Genomic DNA, 25,885 nt, shown 5'->3' with positions numbered 1-25,885 from the left:
TAATGCCGGGTCCATATTAACGGGAAACGCCGCAAACGCCGTTGATTATCACGATAGTGTGGCCGTATGAAAAGTGTCCAATTATCGCGCCAATCAACGGCGTTTCCCGGCGTTTCCCGTTAGTGTGGCCCCGGCATAATCAACTAGTGACCCAATAACTTAACATTACTCAGACTAGCAATGTCCCGTATCAGGACTCAAGAGGCCTTAATGTTTCGACCTACAAAAGGACAAAGTTCTACCTTCACTCAGCTTCGCTTAAAAGCAGACCCGCAAGTTTGCTAACTCGAGATTACGCAGTTGGCCAACTTAAAATAATTAATTTAGTCAGCAACTCGTTTAGGATAACTCGCCTTTGGTTGATTCGCTTTGAGGCCCATCTTAAAATGTTATCCGTATTTAATAACGTTTGAAATTCGCTTGAGAATTTGACACCGTCTTAAACGACAAGTTTATAAAGTAGGCACTCTTTATTTATAGTGGAAAGGTCAATTAGTAGGAATTTACGAACGAAGCAGAAATTTACGATTTTAGTGAAACCAAAAAGGTTTATACCGACAAGCTACTCCTTAACTTGGCCTCTCGTTACCGTTACCGTTTATCACAGTCACTACGGAACCCTAAAACACGCTCGAGGCGGACACAAACTAGATCTGACCACTCGAATTATTATTATTTTGGTCTGACCGGGTGCCACCTTAAAGTAGGCAATTATTAATTAGCAAGTATTTAGTAGTATTTACCCAATAAACGCAGGAAATTGTGTAAAACCAGCAAAACTTATTTCTCGCGTTACTCGTTTTTCGGACTTACTTAATTAAACTCCGAATTAATTTAACGTAGGTCCTTAATACAAAACTTTTGAAATAGTTTGTTACATACTTTCCATGAAATAGTCTCTGGTTTTAATTTGATATAGGTAACTTAATATAACAATTTAAACACACAACATTGTATATATACGAGTATGTTTTCATGTAGGTACGCGTTGTGGTTTTTATTTGACTATCTCGATTAAGTAAGATTATAATTAAAGGAATTATTTTCTAAAAAAATAAAAATTATGACTTAAAAAAAAAGATTATTTTTTAAAATAAAAACTGATTTCAAATGACACTATTTAGATATTATAAAGGGAAAATATATTAAATTTAACATCTCAGAAATTAGACAACCATGTTTTATTTTAAGACCTGGAAGTCGATTCTAATTAAGGTACATTTGTTATGATTTTGATCTGGTTTTGATACGACCATGGCGATCTTCTTGGTAATTAGAGCGCTTCTCATGCACGAATTTTACTTCATTTCGCATACACCAGTCACCAATCAGCGAGAGTGATCTTCAGTTAATGTTGGCATAAAAACGGTTTTATCTGACGTCTGAAAAATCAGGTCGAGGTTTCTTAATGTCAGCAGAGGCTAGAAAGCGACACATTAAAGAACGAGGGGACTTGTAGTTATTTTTCAGGCTTAACTTAAACCTTAAACATCGGTTGCGCACTCATAGGGAATATAATTAGTTTGACAGAGCTAGCACGCTGCTTGTGGTAATCGGCTTGCATTGAGTTTTCCTTTATTCATGAGAAAACTGCTTCAGCAAAAAGATTTTGTGTCGCGAATTATCGCGAATGGTTGCCGTTTTATTTTGACACATTGTAAAATCTTCGTTGGTCTCAGGTGTATAACAGAAAAATCAAAGTATCGATAACGAAAAAGTAAATATACAATTACCTATGTTTACCTTTATACTCTTTCATAAGGTGACAGTCCATTTCCAACCGCAGCTGCACTACTATTCATTTTACTATGGAAATTGACAGTAACAGCGACGCATTAAATACCAGTAGTACAGCTGCGGTCAGAAATGGAATGTCACCCATAGCCGCTCTCGCGATTAATTTTAAAATTGAAAATGTTGCATTACTTTAAGCCGGAACTGTTTTTAAGGTTTCCGGAACTCATTTTACTATTTCTGCGTTTGAAACAACTTTTCCAAGAAATCATAAAAGTTCTGGAATTTTCTTTGTACTATTCAGAAAGCTTTATAAGAATGGTTAAAAAGAATGAATGTAGGAAGAAATGTTTAACCAACATTTTGATAAAACTTATTAGGTACTTCAGTGTGGGCACGGGCATCCGCCACATGTTGTGATCTTTCGACTCAAAAGGATCCACTGAGTTTACTCCAATTAATCATTCTGTCACGCTGACTTTGTGCTAAACGAAAAACAATTCTGAGCGAAAAGCAATTTTCGTTCCCTTCGACTGAGCTTATTGGTTAGTATGCAGACTAGACCGCGAACAAATACACACACAAAATGTCTTTTTTTACAGACCTATTACTCGCGTCGCGTAATAAGACTGTAAGAGTTCATAACTACTGTGTTTGAAGCATAGAATATTGCTGCAGAATAAAAATATTTTTTACTACATATTCACGTAGAAGACAAAATAAATAATAGAGAGTGGTAATGTATTGCTCCATTTGCTCCGCTTCAAATATAGAAGGACACAGGCTTGAATAATTGCCGACGGGAATGATATTAATATAAGACGTCCTCACAACTTGTCAGGACCCCAACGCGACTCCATTCGCATATAAAGTTGTTTCTTAGGAATAATTTTGGTCCCTTTTGTGCTGTACTATTTGAATGTGTAATTATTTCACCAAAGTAGGTACAACAACTTTATAAGAGAAAATGTCCTCTTCGTTTTACGATTATTTAGTATTTGAACATAAAATGCTGGTTTACTCTTTTGACTGGTGAAGTCTGCCTATTTATACCAAATAATTTTGCTAATAGGTTAAGCTAGGTTACGTTAGATTACATTATCCAGATCATAATAAAATGTTTTTCATTTCAGATAATAAATACAACACATGGGTAAGAAAAGTTAATGCGCTGCTTTGCTGCTCTTAGCACAGCAGAAGCTTGGCTAAAATGACGGACGAAGGCGGCAGCGAGTTTCAGCTCGGTTACTGCGACCCCTGGGGAAGCAGTTTCCAAAAAACTTTTACACAATTCCACGGCTACATCGCGTTGGTCATCTGCCTGCTGGGCTCCGTCGCCAACTCCGTGAATATCGCCGTGCTGAGCCGCAAAGAAATGGCCTCGACCACCAACTCCATCCTCACCGGCCTCGCCGTCGCGGACCTTCTCGTTATGATAGACTACATTCCCTTCGCATTTCTTATATACGTGAAGGTCGGAACTGAACAAAGTAGAAACTCTTACGCCGCCGCAGTGTTCGTGTACTTCCACTCGATCTTCAGTCAGACATTTCACACCGTCTCAATCTGGCTGACTATCACGCTCGCGATATGGAGATATATCGCGATCAAACTTCCACAAATGAATAGGACGTTTTGTAATAAAAGAAACACGAATATAGCTATCGCATTAGCATATGTTGTGAGTCCAGTATTGTGTCTTCCTATATATTTTGCTATGAATATCGATCCAGTTCCGGGCAAAAGTAGTACAAATGCCACGATGAATAACACGACTGACATGAACGTGACTTCCAGTCGGGTCGAGCCCGCTTCCAAGTTCGCCATCACCATGACTTCTAACGGCGACCTATTGACTGCGATATTTTGGATATACAGTGTATTTATAAAACTTATACCCTGTATAGTACTGTCGATTTTAAGTGTTTGTTTAATTGTGAAAATGAAGTCAAGTGATAGAAGAAGACAAAAACTTTTGAAAAAGTCAGCTATTACAACGAATGAGGTAAATAAAACAAATTTTCTGTTTAACATTTTAAATTACATACGAACAAACTAATAAACTTTTAAATTGGAATTATTCAACTTAAATTATGTTTTGGAACTTAATGTGCGAGCAAACATGTTGTGCTTGTTGTTTTGTGAGATTTTTTTAGCAATATTAAATATTTTGTGAGTCTTCTATTGTACGATGAGTATTATACTCATACTAGTATTATACTAAATTTTATTAGTGGTTTTATTTAATGTTTTAAGTAAGATAGCCCTATTTGGCTTATACCATTAGACGCAAAATTGTGATATCTATCGAATGGTATAAAAAAAAAACAAATAGGCGTATCTCAGACTTAGCGCCTTTCGGCTTAGCAGGGCAGTATACCTACAAAGTAATTCTACCTAGATAACACATAGACATAGACATATTTGTGTTTAGGTATTTGTGGTGATTTATGTTTTTTATTAAAATGATTTATTGTTTTGAATCGGAGGAGAAAGGCCCACATTTATGCTCTCTGGGGTGCGAGCCCAAATCGCACCCAATTAAGAGGGAGAGGTGTATCGACAGATACGGAGTGTATGGAAAAGCATTAGAACACTTTTACATTAATCGATATATACAGGGTGCTTCCTGTAACAGGAGCAATAAATTAAACTGTAGGCTGTACTCCTCAAACTGACCAACATTTGTTCAGCAACTTTTGAAAATAACTCATGTTTTGATTTTTATTACACTTTAAAGTTTATTCTAAGACGCAATGTATTGCAAATTTTGTTATGTTTAAAAAGTGACAAGCAACGTCAATGTGTTTGATGTCAGCGTATATTGAAGACAATATTTATTTTGTATGAAAAAGAGAAGTCTAAAGGATTCATAATGTTTAAAAGTTGCTGAACAAATGTTGGTCAGTTTGAGGAGTACAGCCTTTAGTTTAATTTATTGCTCCTGTTACAGGAAGCACCCTGTATAAGGGTCGATATTGAATAATCCGACACGACATTATGTTCTGAGGTGTATAAAAAATTGCTTATTGTTCGGTTGTATGTCGGTTCCGTTTCTAAAATCGTGACGGATCATGAAAACCGGAGGGTTCCGCACCATCAACAAAAAATAGAGCAAAACAAGCAAAAAAAAACAAGCAAAAAAGTTGTTCAAAGTTAATTTCAGTTATTGGCAAGCCCACTACAGTAACATCAAGAAGCTTTATACAATATCAATATGTAATTCTCCGGCTACAGAATGACCGGCATTTACTGTTTCAAGTGACTTGCAACATACTACATACCTACTTGAATCTCTTTGTGTAGTTGTACAATGTTCTCACTTCAAATGCAGGCTGCACTTCAGTGCACTAACAATTTAATCAAAAACTAGAGACGCTTCTTAGCGTTAAATTAAATGTACTGTCTCGTTTCAGTTAAAATAAAGTGGTAGTATGACCTAAACGTACGAAAATTGTGACAGATGAAAACGAAATGGCAACAAATTGTAACAGCTTTTGATGAATTTAATGGCTTGGGGCACAATAGGAAGTTGATTATACGTCGTTTTTTTTTAGCATTAGAAATTTGGTAAACAATCTTGATGTGTCTTTTAATTGAAAAACACATTTTAAAAATAAGTTACGGTAAATATGTAACAATTATGAATCTAATACGATCTTTTATAGTCTTCTGCTTTCATAAGTAATAGATATTGATTTTTAAAAAGTGTTTACAATTAAAAGACATGTCAAAATCACTTATCTTCTTTCAAGTTCTTTCTAATGCTAAAAAAATAAAAACCGGCCAAGTGCGAGTCGGACTCGCGCACGGAGGGTTCCGCACCATCAACAAAAAATAGAGCAAAACAAGCAAAAAAACGGTCACCCATCCAAGTACTGACCCCGCCCGACGTTGCTTAACTTCGGTCAAAAATCACGTTTGTTGTATGGGAGCCCCACTTAAATCTTTATTTTATTCTGTTTTTAGTATTTGTTGTTATAGCGGCAACAGAAATACATCATCTGTGAAAATTTCAACTGTATAGCGTCTAGCTATCACGGTTCGTGAGATACAGCCTGGTGACAGACGGACGGACGGACGGACGGACAGCGGAGTCTTTTATTTTTTTACCCTTTGGGTACGGAACCCTAAAAACGTGTGTTATGATGTGTGCAGGGTGAGAAGGCTCGCCTGAACGAGGACGGGGGCAAGCGCGGCGGCGGGCGCACCGATCGCACCACCCGCATGCTGCTGGCTCTGCTTGGCCTCTTCTTGGCCACCGAGCTGCCACAAGCTCTCTTCGGCCTCCTCACTGCGACGGCGCCACGCTTGTTTCAAGTCTGCTACTATACGTTCGGTGAGTCGACGGTAAAATTATGTTTGGTCATTGGGTCTTATTGACTACCTATTATACAGGATGGATTTTCTTTTTGGGTCAGTGAGGGCAGCTACCAGATCCCGTGCTGCTACGAGAAAACGGTCTAAGAAGACCTTCCCTCGATTTAAAATTAATGAAGATTGGCTTTTACAGATTTTGGAAAATACATACAAGGTGCCAGAAAAAGGTCATTTTTGACAAACTTTTTTTTTATGCCAATCGATCCCATTCCTATTAAGGATCAAAAGCTTGTATGGAACCAAAAAAAAAAATTCCGCCTAGAAAAGCCACAAATCGAGGAAAACTTTTCCCATACAATTTCTATGAAAAAAAAAATTCACATGCTATTTTTGTATGCCAATCGATTCCATTCCTATCCAGTATCAATGGTTTCTTAGGGGTCAACTTACGGTAATGTACTAAAAAGCCACAAATTAATAAAAACTTTTTCCATACATTTACTATGGAGAAAATGTGTGTGGAATCGATTGGCATACAAAAATAGCATGTGAAAAATAAAAGTTTTCATTTTCATACAAATTGTATGGGAAAAGTTTTCCTCGACTTGTGGCTTTTCTAGCCGAAAACTTTCTTTTGGTTCCATACAAGCTTTTGATCCTTCCACCCTGTATATATAACATCCCTGATTTATCGAATCAGCGCAACGGTATTTTATGTTAAATACTCCACCAAATAGTTCCTTTAATTTTGCGGTGAGTAGTGAACAGGGATGATGACACATGTTGAATTTTATAACAAAATCTAGTAAAATAGATAGCAAACGAGCAATTTATCACAATAATGTGGATATTAAAATAAAATATGGAAATGTTACAATAATACAGGACCGGAAAGTTTCAAAATTTAAGTGTTTTTTTTAACTTCCAAAAACGATAAAAGTAAAGGTACCATTCGATTCCTTACATTTCATCCAAAAAAAATATTGTATAGCAACTATATATATAAATGCAATATTTCACCGACAAAAACGCAATTTTCTTGTTTTGTCCATACTACAAGATGGGCTTATAGAGACCTTGACGTCACGTTCACTTATCGTTTTGGTTAGGGCGTTTCGCGAGTGAAGTCGGCCTTTGACTAAAATTTGTGACTTTTGTGTTACTTTAATGCAATGGGTCCCATATAGACATTTGATCCTAAAAACAAACTCGATCGATTGATAACATAAATGAAAATTAGTCATGTAGCCTATTACGTAGTTTCAATAATTTATTTGCTACGACTTGGCCATGTCGATCATAGGTAAATCTATCTATCTATCTAATACCTTTAAACGAGCAATTCTTGTTTATTTATTTATTTATTTATTTATATATATATTTCGGGGATCTCGGAAACGGCTCTAACGATTTCGATGAAATTTGCTATATGGGGGTTTTCGGGGACGAAAAATTGATCTAGCTAGGTCTTGTCACTGGGAAAACGCGCATTTCCGAGTTATTATATGTTTTCCGAGCGAAGTTCGGTCACCCAGATATTATTATATTATAGGCAAGCTAATAGGTATTAAGGTACGAGTATATACACTAAAGATTATATTGTAAGATATTTTTCATAAAATATAAAACCAGCTAACAAAAAGCGTTGTTACGGGTCATTAGTATCCACCCTTTTAAATAAAGGGTAACCTCTTACACTGTGCTTGAGTATACATCATTATTTTATGAGTAGGTACCTATTCGCTGAAAACCGTAAAGTTTTAAACGGTAGAAATGTAACGGTCGTGTTACTCGTGTTAATATAATGTTGACCGTGCTATAACAAAATAAGATATACCTACAAGTAAACATATCTTTGACTTATACAGTACATTTTGTGACCCACATAAAGTTGGTCTAGTCTAGGACAACGGTGCTGTGATACGTCTTAAATCCGACTGATCCGCAGCTTCCATTCTCATCAACCGCTCCATTTCACCCGCAAATGACACTTATGTCGAGCTAGAGGCGAATACTAATTCACAATGGTCTTTGTGAATTTGCTATGAGTGCGACATTGTGAATAATTGCCCAAATTCTGTTGAGTTATATTGCTACCATCTGACGATTGTGATGTATAAGTACTAAATGATTACATTAATATAAATTGTGTGTGCTTGAAACATAAATACGCACTTTAAAACCGAAGTCACCTTTTTTATTACCAGTTTATAATGGATAATTAAATCTTATCACAAATATAACTGCACCAAACCAATAAAATTAACGTCATTTCTATAAGTAATAAATTTGACGAAATAATAATAACCGTTAACGAGTAACGTTTTGTTTGAATCTAATGAAACCGATAAATGTATGTGTGGTTCAAGTAGGATTTAAACTCAATTTGCGGTTTTATCGGTCGATCCGAATATTCGTAAATCCGTGATAAGATCCTATTCATTAATATTAACTTTTAGTTCATGGAAATTAGGTTATTTCTACCACTAAGCCAAACGGTCAGGTAATTACTTTCGCGTTGACTCTGTAGTATACAGATAGCAGCTTAGTTTAGCAGTTGAGGACTAAGTCTAGTTTAAGTAGGTACTTATACCTACTTCATTTTTACTCACAATACTTGACCTTTTTAAACTCGCTCTTTAAAGTCATTGTTAGTTTAGTGGTAGGTATTCTAATATTTAATATAGTACCTATACATAATTATTTACCTAAGACAAAGTAAATAAACGGCACTGAGGTGTAAAATCAGTAGGGTGGCTTTAAATTGCAGTCAAAGGTATGCGAATTTCATCTTTCAGGTGGATGCTCAAAGCTAATGGGTGAATTATGAAACGCTTCGAAATTCAGTTGCTGACTCATCGGTTTATATTATGTAGTTGCCATCGTAGTAGGTCTATAGTTTAATCGAGGCGGTAGATAACAGTTATTATGATCCGCTGTTGCATAAATTTAGTTTGTGTAACATAAAGTAAGTAAAAATAATATACGAGGGCTGTTTGATAAGTACCCGTTTATGAAAAAAATTATCAGTTGTTTTGGTTTATATGCATTTATTTTTCTTCATAGTCTCCTTTTAGCTCTATACACTTGTTCCACCTATATTCAAGCTTCAATAAACCATCCAAAAAGTATGATTTCGGAAAGTCATTAAAATAGGCCTCTGTGACGGCAATGACTTCGTCATTTGATCCAAATCACTTACCACCGAGCCATTTTTTCAGGTTGGGAAACAAAAATAAATCGCATGGGGTCAAATCTGGAGAATACGGGGGGTGAGGCAATAGGGCATAGCGTAATTGTGTTAATTTAGCCATCACAACTCTAGACGAATGAGCTGGTGCGTTGTCGTGATGAAACAGTACTTTTTTATTTTTTAAATGGGGTCGTTTGTCCTTCACCACAGCGTAAAATTCATCCAATAAATTGGCATAGTACTGCCCTGTTATCGTTTTCCTCTTTTCTAAGAACTCAATATGTATAATACCCTGCGAATCCCAAAAAACGGTCGCCATGACCTTTCCAGCCGTTGGGACGATTTTTGCTATCTTTCGAGCAGGTTCACCCGGTAAAATCCACTGCTTCGACTGCCCTTTCATTTCCGGGGTGTAGTGGTGAACCCACGTTTCGTCTACGGTCATGAAACGACGCAGAAACTCCTTCGGGTTACGTTTGAACACGGCCAAACACTGCTCCGAAGTAGTCAGTCGGTTCCGTTTTTGCTCCTCCGTGAGTAAACGCGGCACCCACCTCGCCGATACTGTCTTCATACCCAATTTTTCTTCTAATATGTTTTTTACCCGCTCGATTGGAACATTTACAGCATCAACGATTTCTCGAAGTTCAATTCGGCGGTCGGCTAAAACGATATTTTCAATTTCTTAACCATATCGTCTGTAGTCACCTCAATTGGGCGGCCTGGGCGATCCTCATCAAAGAGGGTTGTTCTCTCCCGCTTTTACTCGTTAAACCAGTATCTGACGGTTGCCATAGAAGGAGCACATTCATGGTAAACAACTTGCATTCTTACTTTTATTTCATCACATGTTTTTCCTTCCAAAAACAAGAATCTAATTACAGACCGATACTGCTCTTTCTCCATTTTCACAATTTTAAGTTCACGCTTTCACTGAATCGCTGTCAAATGAGAAAAAAACAAAAGAATGCTGTTTTTTTAAAAAAAATCCCACCTCTGAAAAATGGCTTAAAACGATTGTATAGATATTTTCGGTTCCGTGATATTAATACATTTGGAAAACGGGTACTTATCAAACAGCCCTCGTACAGACTAGTGTTAATTTAGTCACCTGCATAATGTACAGGGTGAATGTATAGGTCATACTGAGCAACTTTTACAATGGGAACAACCCCGAAATCGCAAAAATAAATTTATTCTCCAACCAAAATGTATGGGAGAGTCAATTTTTTCGAAGTCTGACCAAATTATAGAAATAGAAATAGAAAAACTTTATTTGGTTTAAAACATAAAACTTAACCTATAATACATCTTATTCTAATATATTTTAACACCAAAATGGTTGCCACTCAGCATATGCCGATGTCTAAGATACTTAGCCATGGCGCTGGTTTTCAGGGCAACCAGGGAAAACACAATGAAAATAAAAATAAAATAAAACAAAACCAAGCTAACATGTGGGAGAAAGTGAGTTTAAACTATGAATATACAATAAGACAGTACATAATCCGTGCTCTTAACAATTATAGAGTAGGTTTGTACGCACTTTTTTGTAAACTTGAAACAAACTTGCAGACTAAAAACTAATATCTCAATTCTAGCACCGTACGTCAGCTTATGTGTTGGAAGTTTGAAAATCAATTAAATACTTTTTTATCTTATTTTTAAAAGTTGCTGTCGATGTACAATTTCTTATAGGTGGTGGCAGATTATTCCAACACTTCGTGGCAGCGTATCGAAAGCTGCCACGAAAAGCAGACGTACTGTACTTTGGGCCAACAAGCTGTTGAGCGCCCCGCACTTCACGCGTAGAGTATTGTATCTTATTAAATAAATAAGAGGGTTTTTTTGTATGCATGACTCCAAAAATTAACAAAGAGAAGTGTAAAGTTCGCCTGGCCCACATATTTAATAATTTATTATTGTTTAGAAATGGAGTGATATGGGAGCGACTTGGTACATAAAAACAATATCGAGCGCAAGCATTTTGTATACGTTGTACCAATTTAGAAGTACGCGCCAGCAGACAGCCTTCGTAGACAGCATCGGCATAAGCCAACTTAGATAGAATGAGTGAATCACAGATATTCATTCGCAAGTCAACACTAATAAAATCACGAAATAGATGAACATATGAATGTTATGTATAATGTATAAATAATTAAGTTTAAGTAAGTTGATAATTATTAATTATCGTGGCTTTAGCGCGCAGAATTAGTGGATATATAGCGCGCAGGCGTCCGTCATAATGATTATTTATAATGACATTGACATTGTGTAATAAAACGAATAAATTGATTTTTTATACATGAAAGTGTTTGGAAATCATATTGCGTATGCATTTATACTCTCATCCAATGCATACTAAAGTAGGAGTCCGACTTATTTTTGGCCACCTGATATCACCCCTACAAATAATAACACTCATAATGTTATGTGATGTGAGACGTGTGCAAAACTAGATCACATATCAATACAGTTGTCAATATTTAATAATATTTGACTCAGCGAAGCGTTAAATTACTTTCATTGTATGTTGTATATATTTTTTTTTATATTTTTTTTTACGCAGACTGTCGTTTTTTTTTTAAATATGTAGGTATTCCTACAGTGTCAACAAGTCTATCACGATTTGAACAATATGCCCCTATATCTATTTAATAGTGTAATAAATTCATTTAACTTTTTGAATTAATTGAATATAATATTCAACTGATACGTTAAAGATTGAATTTAAATTTTCTTCCCCGAACAAAATAAACGAGCTGTCAAAACTTCGTTTATATCAACAAATTAAATTCAAAGTTTTCACAATCAAGGCAAGTTAATGAATCATTTAGCTTTGAAGGTAGATCAATATGATCATCAGCTATATAAAATTATTTGTTATTTTTAGTTATAAAGAACATATGTAAAGTGGTACAAAGTTTACTTATATAAGTTTATAGCTGTAGTATTTTGTATTATGTAGTACAAAATGGACCGTACCGTGTAAAAAACCTTGATAGCAGCAAATGTATTAAAACAATAAACTTGGCTCTCTCGTTTGTTTAAACTGAAAGATTATTGCCCGCTCATACTTTTTATGAACACTCGTCTCACGTCTGTCAGACGTAGAATCTCTAATAAACAAATATTACAATAACATTCCGAAGTGGGTGAAAAGAGCTATGAAAAAGCTTATTTTTATAAGAAAAAATATTGTTCCTATCGCGGGGAACTTAAATAAGACATTTTCGAGCATAGAAACTATAAAAAAACCTGATGTCTGCCTATTTTATTATATTATATGTACTACTATATTTGCTTATGTAAATGTTAATGATCTCAGACAATATTTTGTTTTCATTTAATATTGAGCTTTAGTTTATTAAATTCCTGTTGTATATTCACATACTATCATAATTCATAACATACATTATTTAAACAATTACTTGTGTAATTTAACTACAATATTTTCTACTGTGACTCTACAATAAATCATGGCTGTAAGTATTAGGTGGTAACCAATATGTTTTTAATTAACTCTTTAATTATGGATATATAACTATTATATTGTAGATTTTAACAGATATTTGAATAATTTTGACACTAGAAGAAGGTGGGGTGCTCCTATTCTCAATCGTGGACTTGTGGTGCTTTTTTTGGCGAGTCACGGAAAACTGGCAAAATCAAAAAATTATTTAGCTTCATATATTTTCCCTCGATGAAAAAAATTATAAGTATGTATAATATATGTAGGTGATATTAAAATTGTTAATTAATCGCGTCTAGCCATATCGTCTATATTGCACATTGTACTACCGCAAAACCATCAAACTATAGTCCAATACTACAGCAATTTGCCACAGGTTCAAAACGTAATTAAGTATCAAAACCTACCGTCAAGTTCTCTTTGTTTCGTCAGAGTTATTTCTCTCATTTATGAAAAAACCTTGCCTCAGAACTGCTTCATTTCAATACTAGTCACACAAACTGAGACAGTCGAGATAGTTTTGGACTATAGTAGATTTTGGACTATAATTGGCTGGTTTTACGGTACATATTTAAATTGTAATCATTTATGGCTGCTATTTAACTGATCACCAGATTTAGTAAAATTTAATACCAAAAATATATATTTTATCACCCTAAAATAATAAATGATCACCAAAATTGTAACTCCACATTAATGTGAAATGATTACCAATTTTATTACATTTTACTATCCTTTTAAAGGAAATGACACCAAACTAATCATTATTAACCCAAAAATAGTAAATGATTACCAAATTTCAAACCCCATTTTAATGTGAAATGATAACCAAATTTTTAAATCTTGCTATCCTAAAGAAAATGACACCAAAATAATCATTGTAAACCCAAAAATAGTAAATGACCACCAAAATTAGAACTCCATTTTAATGTAAAATTATAACCAAATTTTTAAATCTTGCTATCCTATTAAAGCAAATGGTTCCAAAATAATCATTGTAAACCCAAAAATAATAAATGACCACCAAAATTGTAACCACATTTTAATTAAAAAGAGGCAAATATTTAATATATCGTTATCCTAATTAATCCACTTCGTCACCTTTTTCTAGTAGCATTTTATTTCTATAACAATCGCAGTTCTAACCTAACCTAACCAACTTTTCTAGTAGCATTTCTTTTCTGTATGGGTCACAGTTCAAACCTAACCTAACCCACTTTTCTAGTACCATTTCTTTTCTGTAAGGGTCGCAGTTCAAACCTAACCTAACCCATTTTTCTAGTACCATTTCTTTTCTGTAAGTGTCGCAGTTCAAACCTAACCTAACCTACTTTTCTAGTAGCATTTCTTTTCTGTAAGTGTCGCAGTTCAAACCTAACCTAACCTACTTTTCTAGTAGCATTTCTTTTCTGTAAGGGTCGCAGTTCAAACCTAACCTAACCCACTTTTCTAGTAGCATTTCTTTTCTGTAAGGGTCGCAGTTCAAACCTAACCTAACCCACTTTTCTAGTAACATTTATTTTCTGTATGGGTCGCAGTTCAAACCTAACCTAACCCACCGTTCTAGTACCATTTCTTTTCTGTAAGGGTCGCAGTTCAAACCTTTTTTTTTTTTGTTACCCAGGTGGAATCCGTTATGGATCCCACCGGCCCGGGAGAAGCAAGATGGGTATGTCCGACTCCCACGGACTAAACCCCCTAGGGTGTTCCGCCGCGCGCTTTGTTGACGGGGTTTCGGGAACGCTACTGTAGACCTCCGATACCCCGCCGGCGTTGCCCTTGCGGGCTCGTCTTTTGGGGCTGCTTTAGCAGCCTGCTCCGCTGAAGGCACCTCGGAACACTTGAGGGCCTTCCAGCTTGGAACCTCTTCAGGCGAGTGATGGAACTCCCGGCCTATCACCCGCAGGTTCCGGTTAAGGCGGCATGATTCGGGCTGCGTAGGCCCTTCGCCGCCGTCCTGGCCTTCTACGGCGCTGAGGGAGTGAGTTCGCATCGTCCTCGCGCATTCTCTCTGCAGCCTCCTTTTGTGTCAGGACGGTGACGCTTAAGGTGGCCTCGCAGTTCAAACCTAACCTAACCCACTTTTCTAGTACCATTTCTTTTCTGTAAGGGTCGCAGTTCAAACCTAACCTAACCCACTTTTCTAGTAGCATTTCGTTTCCGTAAAGGTCGCAGTTCAAACCTAACCTAACCCACTTTTCTAGTAGCATTTCATTTCCGTAAGGGTCGCAGTTCAAACCTAACCTAACCCACTTTTCTAGTACCATTTCTTTTCTGTAAGGGTCGCAATTCAAACCTAGCCTAACCCACATTTTTAGAGCATTTCTTTTCTGTAAGGGTCGCAGTTCAAACCTAACCTAACCAACTTTTCTAGTAGCATTTCGTTTCCGTAAGGGTCGCAGTTCAAACCTAACCTAACCCACTTTTCTAGTAGCATTTCTTTTCTATAAGGGTCGCAGTTGAAACCTAACCTAACCCACATTTCTAGAAGGTAGCATTTCTTTTCTGTAGGGGTCGCAGTTCAAACCTAGTAATTTTGGCATCATTTTACTTTATTTGGTAATATGTATACATGTTTTGGTAATCACAGTGGTTTATTTAGGTGAAAATATCGCATTAATTTGGTTTTCAAGATTTGGTGATCATTAATGATTTTTGGTAATCATTCAATATATTTGGTATTTGAATACAATTTGAAGTGCAGTCGTAATTAAAACGGTGGTACTTTTGTAATTTTAGGCCTTATTTTTTTGGTCTTCAGTAACTTTTTTTGGTAAGCATGATTTTTTTATTTAGGGTACCAAAGTATTTTTTGGTGGTCATTATATTTGTAGCCATCATTTATTTGTCAGTCAGGCAAACAGCAGGCATGATAGTTTTATTGCGCAGCCAGTAAAAGTGCTACCAGCATCTGTTTAGCAATGCAAATTACCCTAGTCTGTCATACGAAAGTACATGGCGACTGATAGATAACATGTCAGCACAACTTCTGAGCTGTACTGTGAGCGAATTGCCTTTTTTGTAATAAAAGTTTATATTTGAACACATGCTGACAGATGGATTTTTAATTTTGGAAAATTAATTTCCATTATTATATACATTTTCAGTTTATTAATTAAGTAATATGACTTTCAAACTATATACAGGGTGATTCAGGAGACGTGAGCCGGATCAAGCCCACGCATACAACTGCCAAATTGAATGTCATCGGAGTCTGGTTACTTTTTAAAAATCGTATCTCACTCAAGTGTGACATTTTATTTTCTTCATACTCAAAGTGCTGTCATAACGGTTAAAAAGGTTTTAACTTTGTTAATTAAATGTTGTAGGGTATCCATGATTGTAGATAATTAAATTTGTCCTTACCAAAATGTATAACAATAGAAAAATAGCGTGATTGTTTTACTTAAATATTGTGGTGAACGATTCTTTTACATTTACTGATTGTGTAGGCTTAGTCCTGCTCACGTCTCATGAATCACCCTGTATATCTAAAAAGTAAAACCAAAAAAACAGTAATCACAGCACATGCAACGCAAAGTGTTTGAATCTTTGAAAACATTGCATGTCACACAGTACCTTATTTATGTCATACTTACATAACATACTCGATTGTGTAAGCAGCCTTTTCTTGCGTATGTTGTATTTTTTATAAGTAGTAAATAGTATTATTTTATTCTGCCGCCAAGGGAGTTGTGTTGTACAGCTATTTAACATTATCTTTTGACGTCGTAAAACGGCGGGAGCTCTTCTCTGGCACCGTAACCGTCTGCCACGTCACGAACATAACAGAATTGGACTTAGGTACGGATGTAGAACAAAATCCTTTGCCATCGTACTTTCTCGGAAACGTTTGTATTTGTCATGCTACTTCAGTCAAGTTTTTGTACTGAGGCTGACTGAAATAGCATAACGCGTTCGTGCGTTTCCGTGAAAATACGATGGCAAAGGATTATGCACTACACTTGTACAGTCACCAGCAAAAATATATGACTGTGGGCAGCCGTGCAAAAATATCTGATGCTCCATTGGAGGCATAAGTATATGACGACACTACCTAGGTAAAAATATGTGATGCTTTGTGGCCGGCAAAAACATCGTTAGTCTGTATCCGCATAAATATCGGATCGGATGGCTTAAAAATATTTGACAACTCATAAAAATCAAAATTATGTGATTACTCTCATCTGGCATAAATATCTCTCCACTGTAAATGCAAATACATGGGATGGCAGACTGACCGCCTATATATCTGACACGAAATTATGAAATATATATGTCATCAATCGGCAAAAACGAACCATACCTTGGATAGCATAGAGCCTTAAATTGTATGAAGTGATTTGACAATTCACGAAAAGGGTGCAGACTTGTCATTGCATATGTCTGTCTCACGTATTTCATTTACAATTTTAAATTGTGACATAATTCAGGTAGACTTTTAATAGAAGATGTGTAATAAAACTAATAAACCTCCTTCTTACATAAAAAAGGATGATAAAGAAGTCAACTTGTGGACTGTGACAAGGACAAACAATAATAGCGCTTTCGCTGCTACTCCTACTAAATGATACATAAGACTATCCCGTTCGGTCATTTCCCCCACCCCTCATGCCAGATCCAGTTATATACTAGATTCATGATATGATTGCAATACGTTCAAATTTACAAAAAAATTATATCCATTTTATTCCGTCAAATCGATGATAGAATATAATGTGAGACAGACATATACAATGACAAGTCTGCACTCTTTTCGTGAATTGTCAAATCACTTCATACAATTTACGGCTCTATACCAAACATGTATGGTTCGTTTTTGAAGGTCGATAACATATTTGTGATTTTCCAACGTGTCAGATATTATAATAGGCGGTCCGTCGTCCATCCGATGTATTTGCTTTCACAGTGGAGAGATATTTATACCAGATGAGAGTAATCAGATAATTTTGATTTTTATGAGTAATCAAATATTTTTAAGCGACCCGATCCGATATTTATGCGGATACAGACTAACGATATTTTTGCCGGCCACAAAGCATCACATATTTTTACCGAGGTAGTGTCGTCATATACTTATGCCTCCAATGGGGCATCAGATATTTTTGCACGGCTGCCCACAGTCATATATTTATGCTGGTGACTGTACACGTACGAGTAGAAGGCATGTTCAGGCGAAAGAAATGAAATAAATATGTATCAACGTTGTTGTTGCGAAAACTATTGCCAAACACTGATTAAGATTATTGAATACTATCGTGGTTACTGGATAAATAGGAAGTCAGAAAACAGACTACTCCAACTAGTGTTGCAGTATGTGAGTAGGTAGGTATATCCAAATTTAGTTTTCTAACTAAGTGTGTTTATACTCGTAGAGGATTTTAACTTGACGAAGTTACAAAAGATTATGAGTACCTTGTTAAATATTAACGTGTATCAAGGGTTGGAAAGTTTGGCCCGAAATTAACTAGAACTAGGTATGGGACGTACCTACCTCGATATTGTAGTTTCTTATCATCGACACAGAGTTATATTTTTTGATTCCAAAATACTTTTTTCGTTGACTGACTTACACTTGACGGGTCCATTGGGAATACAGAGTTAGAACAGTTCATGTAAGATGATATATCTTCATGTGCATGTTGCCTTTTCTAATACAACTTATTCATTTTCCACACAGGTCTTCAAAGCTGTAATTTTTAACTGTTAACCGAGAATAATGAAAGTTACAGGAAGTTAGAAAATAAATTGTTAGAAAAGATTCTTGGCATAACGTGCCCTTTCAGTTGTAGGTATTCGTCTTAACTGTACTTCTGATGGGTATCTAGTCATAAACTCAGGCAATTAAGCGAGCTTTCTTCCGAGCTTACAGGCGTAATTAATCAAAGTAACTTTACTGAACTTTTGACCTCACGTAGTTGGAAAATTGATATTTAAGGCCTTGAGTAAGGTAAATTTTGTGAAATATTACACATTTCTGATATTATCTATTTATCATTAATAAAGGCATGATGAATTTAATATCAACGGGCAGAATTCTACTTGCCGTTGTAATTTAAAATCAAACGAAAGCTAAAAGTGCTTAAAGTCGTAAAGGAAAGCGAATAGCGTAACGTGATAAATTAAATAAATGGTTTAACGTGATAAATTATGAAGGGTCTGGACCGTTTGTGAAGGTAAAATTGTTATAAAATTATATCATTTGACTTTGAAATAAATTATTCGCCAGGAAGCAAAATATTTTCGCTGGGATTTTAAATTACTGATTTCCATACCATAATGTTAATCACAGTTAGATACAAGTATTATTGCTACCTCAGACAAAATAAATTCGATATTTTAAAAACGCCGTCTAATCATATGATGATTGTAATTTAAACTTTTAAATTAACAAAATACCAGTATTCAAACAAAGTAGAAATGTAAATTAAACTAGAACTACGAATGTATAAAATGTATAGGTACCTAAAGTCTATTTTTTTATTCGGTAGACTAATATGACATTTCATAGTATGAAATGACACATGATGTTCATACTATGAAATGTCATTTTAGTCTACCGAATAAAGAAATAGACTTTACACGAATGTAATGAATTGTCTCTTCTTGGTACCATGTCTGCACAGTGAAAAAATAATTTTAAGTTATATTTTAGTAAGTTCTATTTTAAAGCCCTCTTATGCTTTTGTTATATTATATAGGATATATAATTTAACCCAGCGATAAAACGAGGGCTGATATAGGGCGGCACATAAGCTTTATTTGGGTTGAGAAGGATGGCTCGGTTGTCTAGTCCAACAGATCAGATTTACACAGATCTATTGTTGGAGAGTTTCATTGATCAAACCTTAAGCCACAAGGATGCATAGGGCGGCTTGACACTGTTTTGTTGTCGTCTCCAACACCGGACCGAACTCCGTCAGAATTAATCCTAAATTATAACATTTGACAAGGTCAAATCTGTTATTTTTGGTGGATTATTATCTTTGGCTAATGGGACTCTGTTTAAACGAGGTGTATTATTACTGACTATAGTAACCCGCCCCGGCTTCGCACGGGTTAACAAATTATACATAAACCTTCTTCTTGAATCACTCTATCTATTAAAAAAAACCGCATCATAATCCGTTGCGTACTTTTAAAGATCTACATAGCGACAGACAGACAGCGGGAAGCGACTTTGTTTTATACTATGTACCTAGTGATGACTGACTCGTTTAAGGGCGTAATTTTTGATATCGATTTCTGATTAAGGAAATGCAGGGGAAAAAGTTCTGCTACCGACAATTATTGTTACGGTATCTTTGTAAGAAACATCCTGGTGTAATTTTTGTTACCTACTTATAATCTCTATTGACTTATGTGGCTAGGAAAATTGATTAATCCGGGCCAAAATGTTCAAATAAATTATTTTTCACCTCAGCAGCTCGAACAAGGGTACTTTGATTCTTAAAAACAGTGAGCAAAATGCGATTTTGCTCACTGAGTGAGACAAAATGACATTCAAGTGACCTTTATAGTCAAATGTCATTTCAGCATGCGGGGTCTAATAAAAGTTCGAAATACTTGGGTTCTATTATATCTGTCCCTTTCACACTGTTAGCAAAATGAAACCGACAAAAAAAAGTTAAAACGACATTCAACGGTATATTCACGGTTTATAATAGACCCCCGAAAAACTTCAGACCGCATCGTTCCAAACCACGTACGAGTATGAATTCTTAATAATTAATTAATAAAAATAAAGTTTAAGATTTTATAAAAACTGATAAAATACTATATTTTAGGTATTTTATTGTACAATTAAAATAATGAACTCAAAAAATACACAGATCATCACGCAAAATTAATTATTTTACTTTTAAGAATTTCTACCATACTTGACAAATAGTACGTATCCGCAATTCGGACCGAATCTTACAAAGATTTTTTTTACAAAAAAAAGTTGTCGATTGAAGTGTCAGTTAATGTTTGTTAATTCTATATTATTTTACTGGAATTTATTATTACGTTTTGTTTTTGTGTTCCATTGCGGTAATTAAACTTAATTGTTTGTATTTCTTAAGAAAACATGAGTGCAGGTATTAAGTGATGAAGAAGGATTACATTTTTCAAGTTGTCTAATAGGTATGTTCTCACTGCTCAGGTGAAAAATGTTGTGTACTACACGAGATCAAAGTTATTTACATCTCGTGCGCTTTTGAGTCCCTTACTACGCTCAAGATTCTAAATTAGATTCACTCGCTACGCTCGTGAATCTATTATAGAATCTTTCGCTTGCACGGGACTCAAAATAAGCACTCGAAGAAATATCAAACTTTGATCACTTGTTGTACAAATAACTATCTCAATCATCTACCTACCATTGGCAATTTTACATAGAGCTCGATATCCAATTATCTATACTTATATGAGGTCTTTTATAGTATCTCTCTCTCTCTCTCTTTCTCTCCTCCCGGCCGATTTCGGCCACAGCGACTGCAGTATATTATGCCTAATAGGAGCGGGAACTGAGCTGGCCAGCAGCGCTCGCTCGTATAGGATAGTATAGGAGGCAAACGAACAGACAAATCGCCTGATGGTAAGCGATCACCGTTGCCCATAGACACATGCAACACCAAATGGTTTGTAAGTGCGTGGCCGGCCTTTAAGGGAGTACGCCACAAAAGTACCTACGCTCTTTTCTTGAAATATATTTTTCTTTTTCTAAAATATAAATGTGTGTTGTCAGGTGAGGTGATGGACCTGATGGCGCTGGTGGGGTCGGCCATCAACTTCGTGCTGTACTGCAGCATGAGCCGGCAGTTCCGCAGCACGTTCGGCCGGCTGGCGCGCAAGCTTCTGCCGCTGCCCGTGCCGGCACAGCACGATGCCGCGCCGCTCACGGCGCGCAACGCGTAGCATTCGCGCACCGCGACCACCTCGGTCGCGCATCTATGATCCAAACAACCCAAAACGCATTCAGGAATACACATATCCCGGAATAAGAACCCGTACCATGAGTCACTGACAGTGTCAAAACTGACATAAACGCTATCGAGAACGTAATTTACTTTCTATACATCTCGCTTGTACTCGCATATTAATGCGAACGAGATGTATAGAAAGTAAATTACGTTCTCGATAGCGTTTATGTCAGTGCCAAACTGATGGTAGCCGTAAAGATGTCACGCGGTACGAACCTATAATATACCTACAACTAGTGTGCTCTTGTGATTGGATTGGATCGATGGACCTTAGGGAATCAATTCTAGTTAGTGGTTCTTTTTGCACATTATTTTGTGCGAAGAAAGGAATCAGAAAGTTGGATGGCAGATAACTGTTGTATAAATATAAGGTTAGAATGTGTATGTCGTATTCAGAGGACCAGTAATATGTAGAACGAAGTTACCAACACATGTTTGTATATTTAATGTAATTTATTATACTTAAGTAAGATATTGTTAGCCTAACGTATCAACGAAATCTCTTCATAAGTCCAAATTGTTCTATGGAATTGCATGTTTGTTGAAATGGGTCATACATTTACCTTTATGCCCCCAAGCTGTTAACTATTGTCCACAGGAGTTTTGATGAACACACAAGTTTTCTCTCCTGTGGACAAAAGTTAATAGCTTGTGGGCATGGGTAATGATTTTATCAAAATTATCCAAATAAAAGGAGAATCTTTTCATGTGAATAAGGGTTAAATTAGAAAATTAACCTTTATAGCCCTTAACTTTTGAGTATATCTACAGGAAATACGTGAACACAGTTTTGCGTTTGACCCAAATAGTAATCATATTGAAAATAAGTGATAGTTTTCAAAACACAACCAGTTAATCAAGTAACTCCGGCATCTAATCTCGTTGAAATGAACTGTCTCTGTTTTAAAATTAGATATACATATAAATATAAGTACGAGGCACGTAACTCCCACGATCTACGTTCGTATGTAAATTGCCTAACATTTAAACTCACACCCTTACTCAAAACAATTTAAACTTTCATTCCCAATTAATTGTTTTGTTGGTATTGGCAACTTAATTGACGACAAAATAATCCAGTACGACACGCCTTTAAATTTAATATTAATTATCTTTCTATTATGATTTATGTGATTACTATACAGCGTGTATTTTTGATAAGCTTACTTATTCTAAGGGTAGTTAGTATAGGCCGAAATGAATTAACTTGCATATTTTTTATACTAGAAAAACACTAATTTAATTTTTCGTTAAGTATAAAATAATTCCGTACGTAGGTATGTACAATTACTTTTTTTGAATTAAAACCGTCGCACTTGATGCGACCTCACAAAGCCTTACAAAACCTCAAATTAATGGCAATTCGTTAGTTTAGGCTAAATTAATAACTTATTTTGATATCGTGTCAAAACATTGAAACCTATTACTCCATTGTATCAATTGGCGGTAGTATTAAAAATACACGCTAGGTATATTGTTTGTTTTCGTTGCGGAAGCTCGTAGACCGCTTAACGGCTCGGCTACGACATTGCGCGACTTACGACGACGGCGGCGGCTACCATAGGTGGGAACGAAAGGTTCGATCGCTGTGTCTCGCTCTAACGTATGGTTGGACGTATGGCCGGCGCCGTTCCAAGTCGCGCAATGTCGTGGCCGAGCCATGATGTATTTATAAATATAGCATATAAGATGAGGAATGTCGCGAAAAAAAAAACTATCTGAGTGTTTCACGGCAGAGTTAAAATAGTAGCTTAATTCCTCAACACTACATCGGAGTGATAATTTTATAGTATCGCAAGTATCACAAGTGATGAAGGTGCTTACTAGGATTTATATCAGATATTGATGATAGGTAGGTGACCAGACTGACCAGTGTATTTAAATTGATGCCGATAAGGTTTAAAATTGAACAAAAAAACATATTCAACAACAATACAATATAAATTCTATTATTGTGTGTGTCATAAGAGATTTAAGGAGAAATATAATTCATTAGGTATATTTATTTATATATATTTAATTCAGATAACAAGATCCATACATTACAAATTAAATTAAACTAAAACTATTTCTTAAATAACTTAAATAACTAAATTAGCCTAACAGCACCTCTATTATGGTCCATGTGCATATCGTTCCATTTGAGCACTATTGGACACTGTAAATTGTCAATAACAGTGTTCAGAAGGCTGCTGGGGCTGTCCCTAACACGGCGCATCAGGGAGGCCACTCTCTTGCGCATTATGGCTTGAAAGCCATCCACGCGAGCTTCGGCAAACATCCCCGACGCGCTGCAAAATCGAGGCAACCCCAACAACACCCTGAACCCGTTATTATACTGAATGCGTAAGGCATTGAGAGATCTCTGCGTACACTTGACCCACAGGCTGCACGTATAAAAAGACTGACAAAATGCTCTAAAAAGAGTTATTTTGACGGTCCTCGTGCAACGTGCAAACCTGCGAGCCAACATGTTGCTTCTCACCGCCAATGCCCTACGCTCCCGCTCCACATCAAGGTCGTCAGATAGGTCCTCGGTGACCCAGTGCCCCAGATACCTGAACTGAGTGACATTTTTTAATTCAGTTCCTCCAAGTTTTAGTGGTGGTATGTACATCGGTTTTTTTGAGCCCGCCTTAAACACGAGAAGCTCACTTTTCTTGGAGTTGTATCTGAGACCGTGGGTCTCCGCGTACCGCTCACAAATCCCAATCAGAATTTCGAGGGCTCCGATCGATGGGCTCAGCAGAGCCATGTCATCAGCGTAGCTTATATTGTTCATTATTTTTCCACCAACTGAGCACCCAATGCCGGCTCCGCTGAGCTCCTCGATCAGGTTGTTGACGTACAGATTGAAAAGCCGCGGAGACGTCAACCCACCCTGTCTCACGCCGCATTCCAACCTGTACTCCTCTGAGTATGAACCGGCCCATCTTACACTGTTGTTCTGGTTCTGGTACCAGTATTTCATAATGTAGACCAACTCTCTGGGTGTAGACGTCTCCCTCAAGAGCTTATCCCATAAGATATTGTACGAAACAAGGTCGAATGCCCTCGACAAGTCCAAAAAACATGCGTATATCGGCGTATTTCGCGTAGTATAGTACTGAACCGTGTGCTTGAGCCGCAAAATTGCCGTTTCTGTAGAGAGCCCTGGCCTAAAACCGAATTGCGCCTCGTTCAGGTGTATATGGCGCGCAAATTGAAGATCAAGCAGACGGTCCAAAACCTTATATGATTTGAATAAATAAAGATTGATTCCCAAATCTAGGGCAGTACAAGCCTTGCGCATGTAAAAAAGCGGCCAAGTGCGAGTCGGACTCGCCCATGAAGGGTTCCGTATTTAGGGGATTTTGACGTATAAAAAAAAAACTACTTACTAGATCTCGTTAAAACCAATTTTCGGTGGAAGTTTGCATGGTAATGTACATCATATATATTTTTTAATTTTATCATTCTCTTATTTTAGAAGTTACAGGGACACACACACACACACACACATTTTACCACTTTGGAAGTGTCTCTCGCGCAAACTATTCAGTTTAGAAAAAAAATGCTATTAGAAACCTCAATATCATTTTTGAAGACCTATCCATAGATACCCCACACGTATGGGTTTGATGAAAAAAATTTCTTGAGTTTCAGTTCTAAATATGGGGAACCCCCAAAATTTATTGTTTTTTTTTCTATTTTTGTGTGAGAATCTTAATGCGGTTCACAAAATACATACGTATACTGTGACATACGGACGGACAGACAGACAGACGGACAGACGGACAGACAGACAGACAGACAGACATGACGAATCCATAAGGGTGCCGTTTTTTGCCATTCGGCTACGGAACCCTAAAAATCCAATTAGGTACATGCAATATTGACATAATTAGGAACTAAGGTTCTTACTTATCGACCCGTAAACCTCAATTATATAATAAATAAATCTTTATTGTTCAAAACATACATGCTACATAAATGAAGTTGGAGCCCTGGAGACTGCGTTAGTTTACACTGTGTTGCTGCCGATTATTTTTTTAATTATATTTATATATAGTTAATTATATTTAGATTTAATTTTTTAGTGTTAACTAGTCAAACAATGTCCGTTATTCCTCTTGTAAGGGTTGCTATAGAAAAACAGAAAAAGGAAAGGCCCTAAGACAAATAAATTCGGGTGTGTTACGTTACTATACCGACAAA

At 36.3% G+C, this 25,885-nt stretch overlaps 1 protein-coding gene and 1 long non-coding RNA gene across 3 annotated transcripts in view; both read left to right on the top strand.

Annotated features, from left to right (window-relative positions):
- The window catches only part of LOC134648839 (G-protein coupled receptor dmsr-1-like), a 52,495-nt gene extending 30,790 nt beyond the window's left edge, over positions 1–21,705 (top strand). The window contains exons 2-4 of one of the 2 annotated variants that reach the window (XM_063503416.1): positions 2,868–3,739; positions 5,893–6,073; positions 21,454–21,705. In XM_063503416.1, the coding sequence (XP_063359486.1) occupies positions 2,945–3,739; positions 5,893–6,073; positions 21,454–21,623 (1,146 nt within the window). In that variant the 5' untranslated portion in view covers positions 2,868–2,944 and the 3' untranslated portion in view covers positions 21,624–21,705. Of the gene's footprint in view, positions 1–2,819; positions 3,740–5,892; positions 6,074–21,453 lie in introns of those variants that run through there. The other variant, XM_063503417.1, reaches the window with a different exon arrangement.
- Positions 1–25,885, top strand: part of LOC134648860 (uncharacterized) — a 362,135-nt gene that overhangs the window by 94,853 nt on the left and 241,397 nt on the right. The window lies entirely within an intron of this gene.

This window comes from Cydia amplana, chromosome 6, assembly GCF_948474715.1.
Source record: "Cydia amplana chromosome 6, ilCydAmpl1.1, whole genome shotgun sequence".
NCBI classification, from domain to species: Eukaryota; Metazoa; Arthropoda; class Insecta; order Lepidoptera; family Tortricidae; genus Cydia; species Cydia amplana.
The sequence above is the reverse complement of the archived record's forward strand: the minus strand, read 5'-3'. Positions and strand labels throughout refer to the sequence as shown.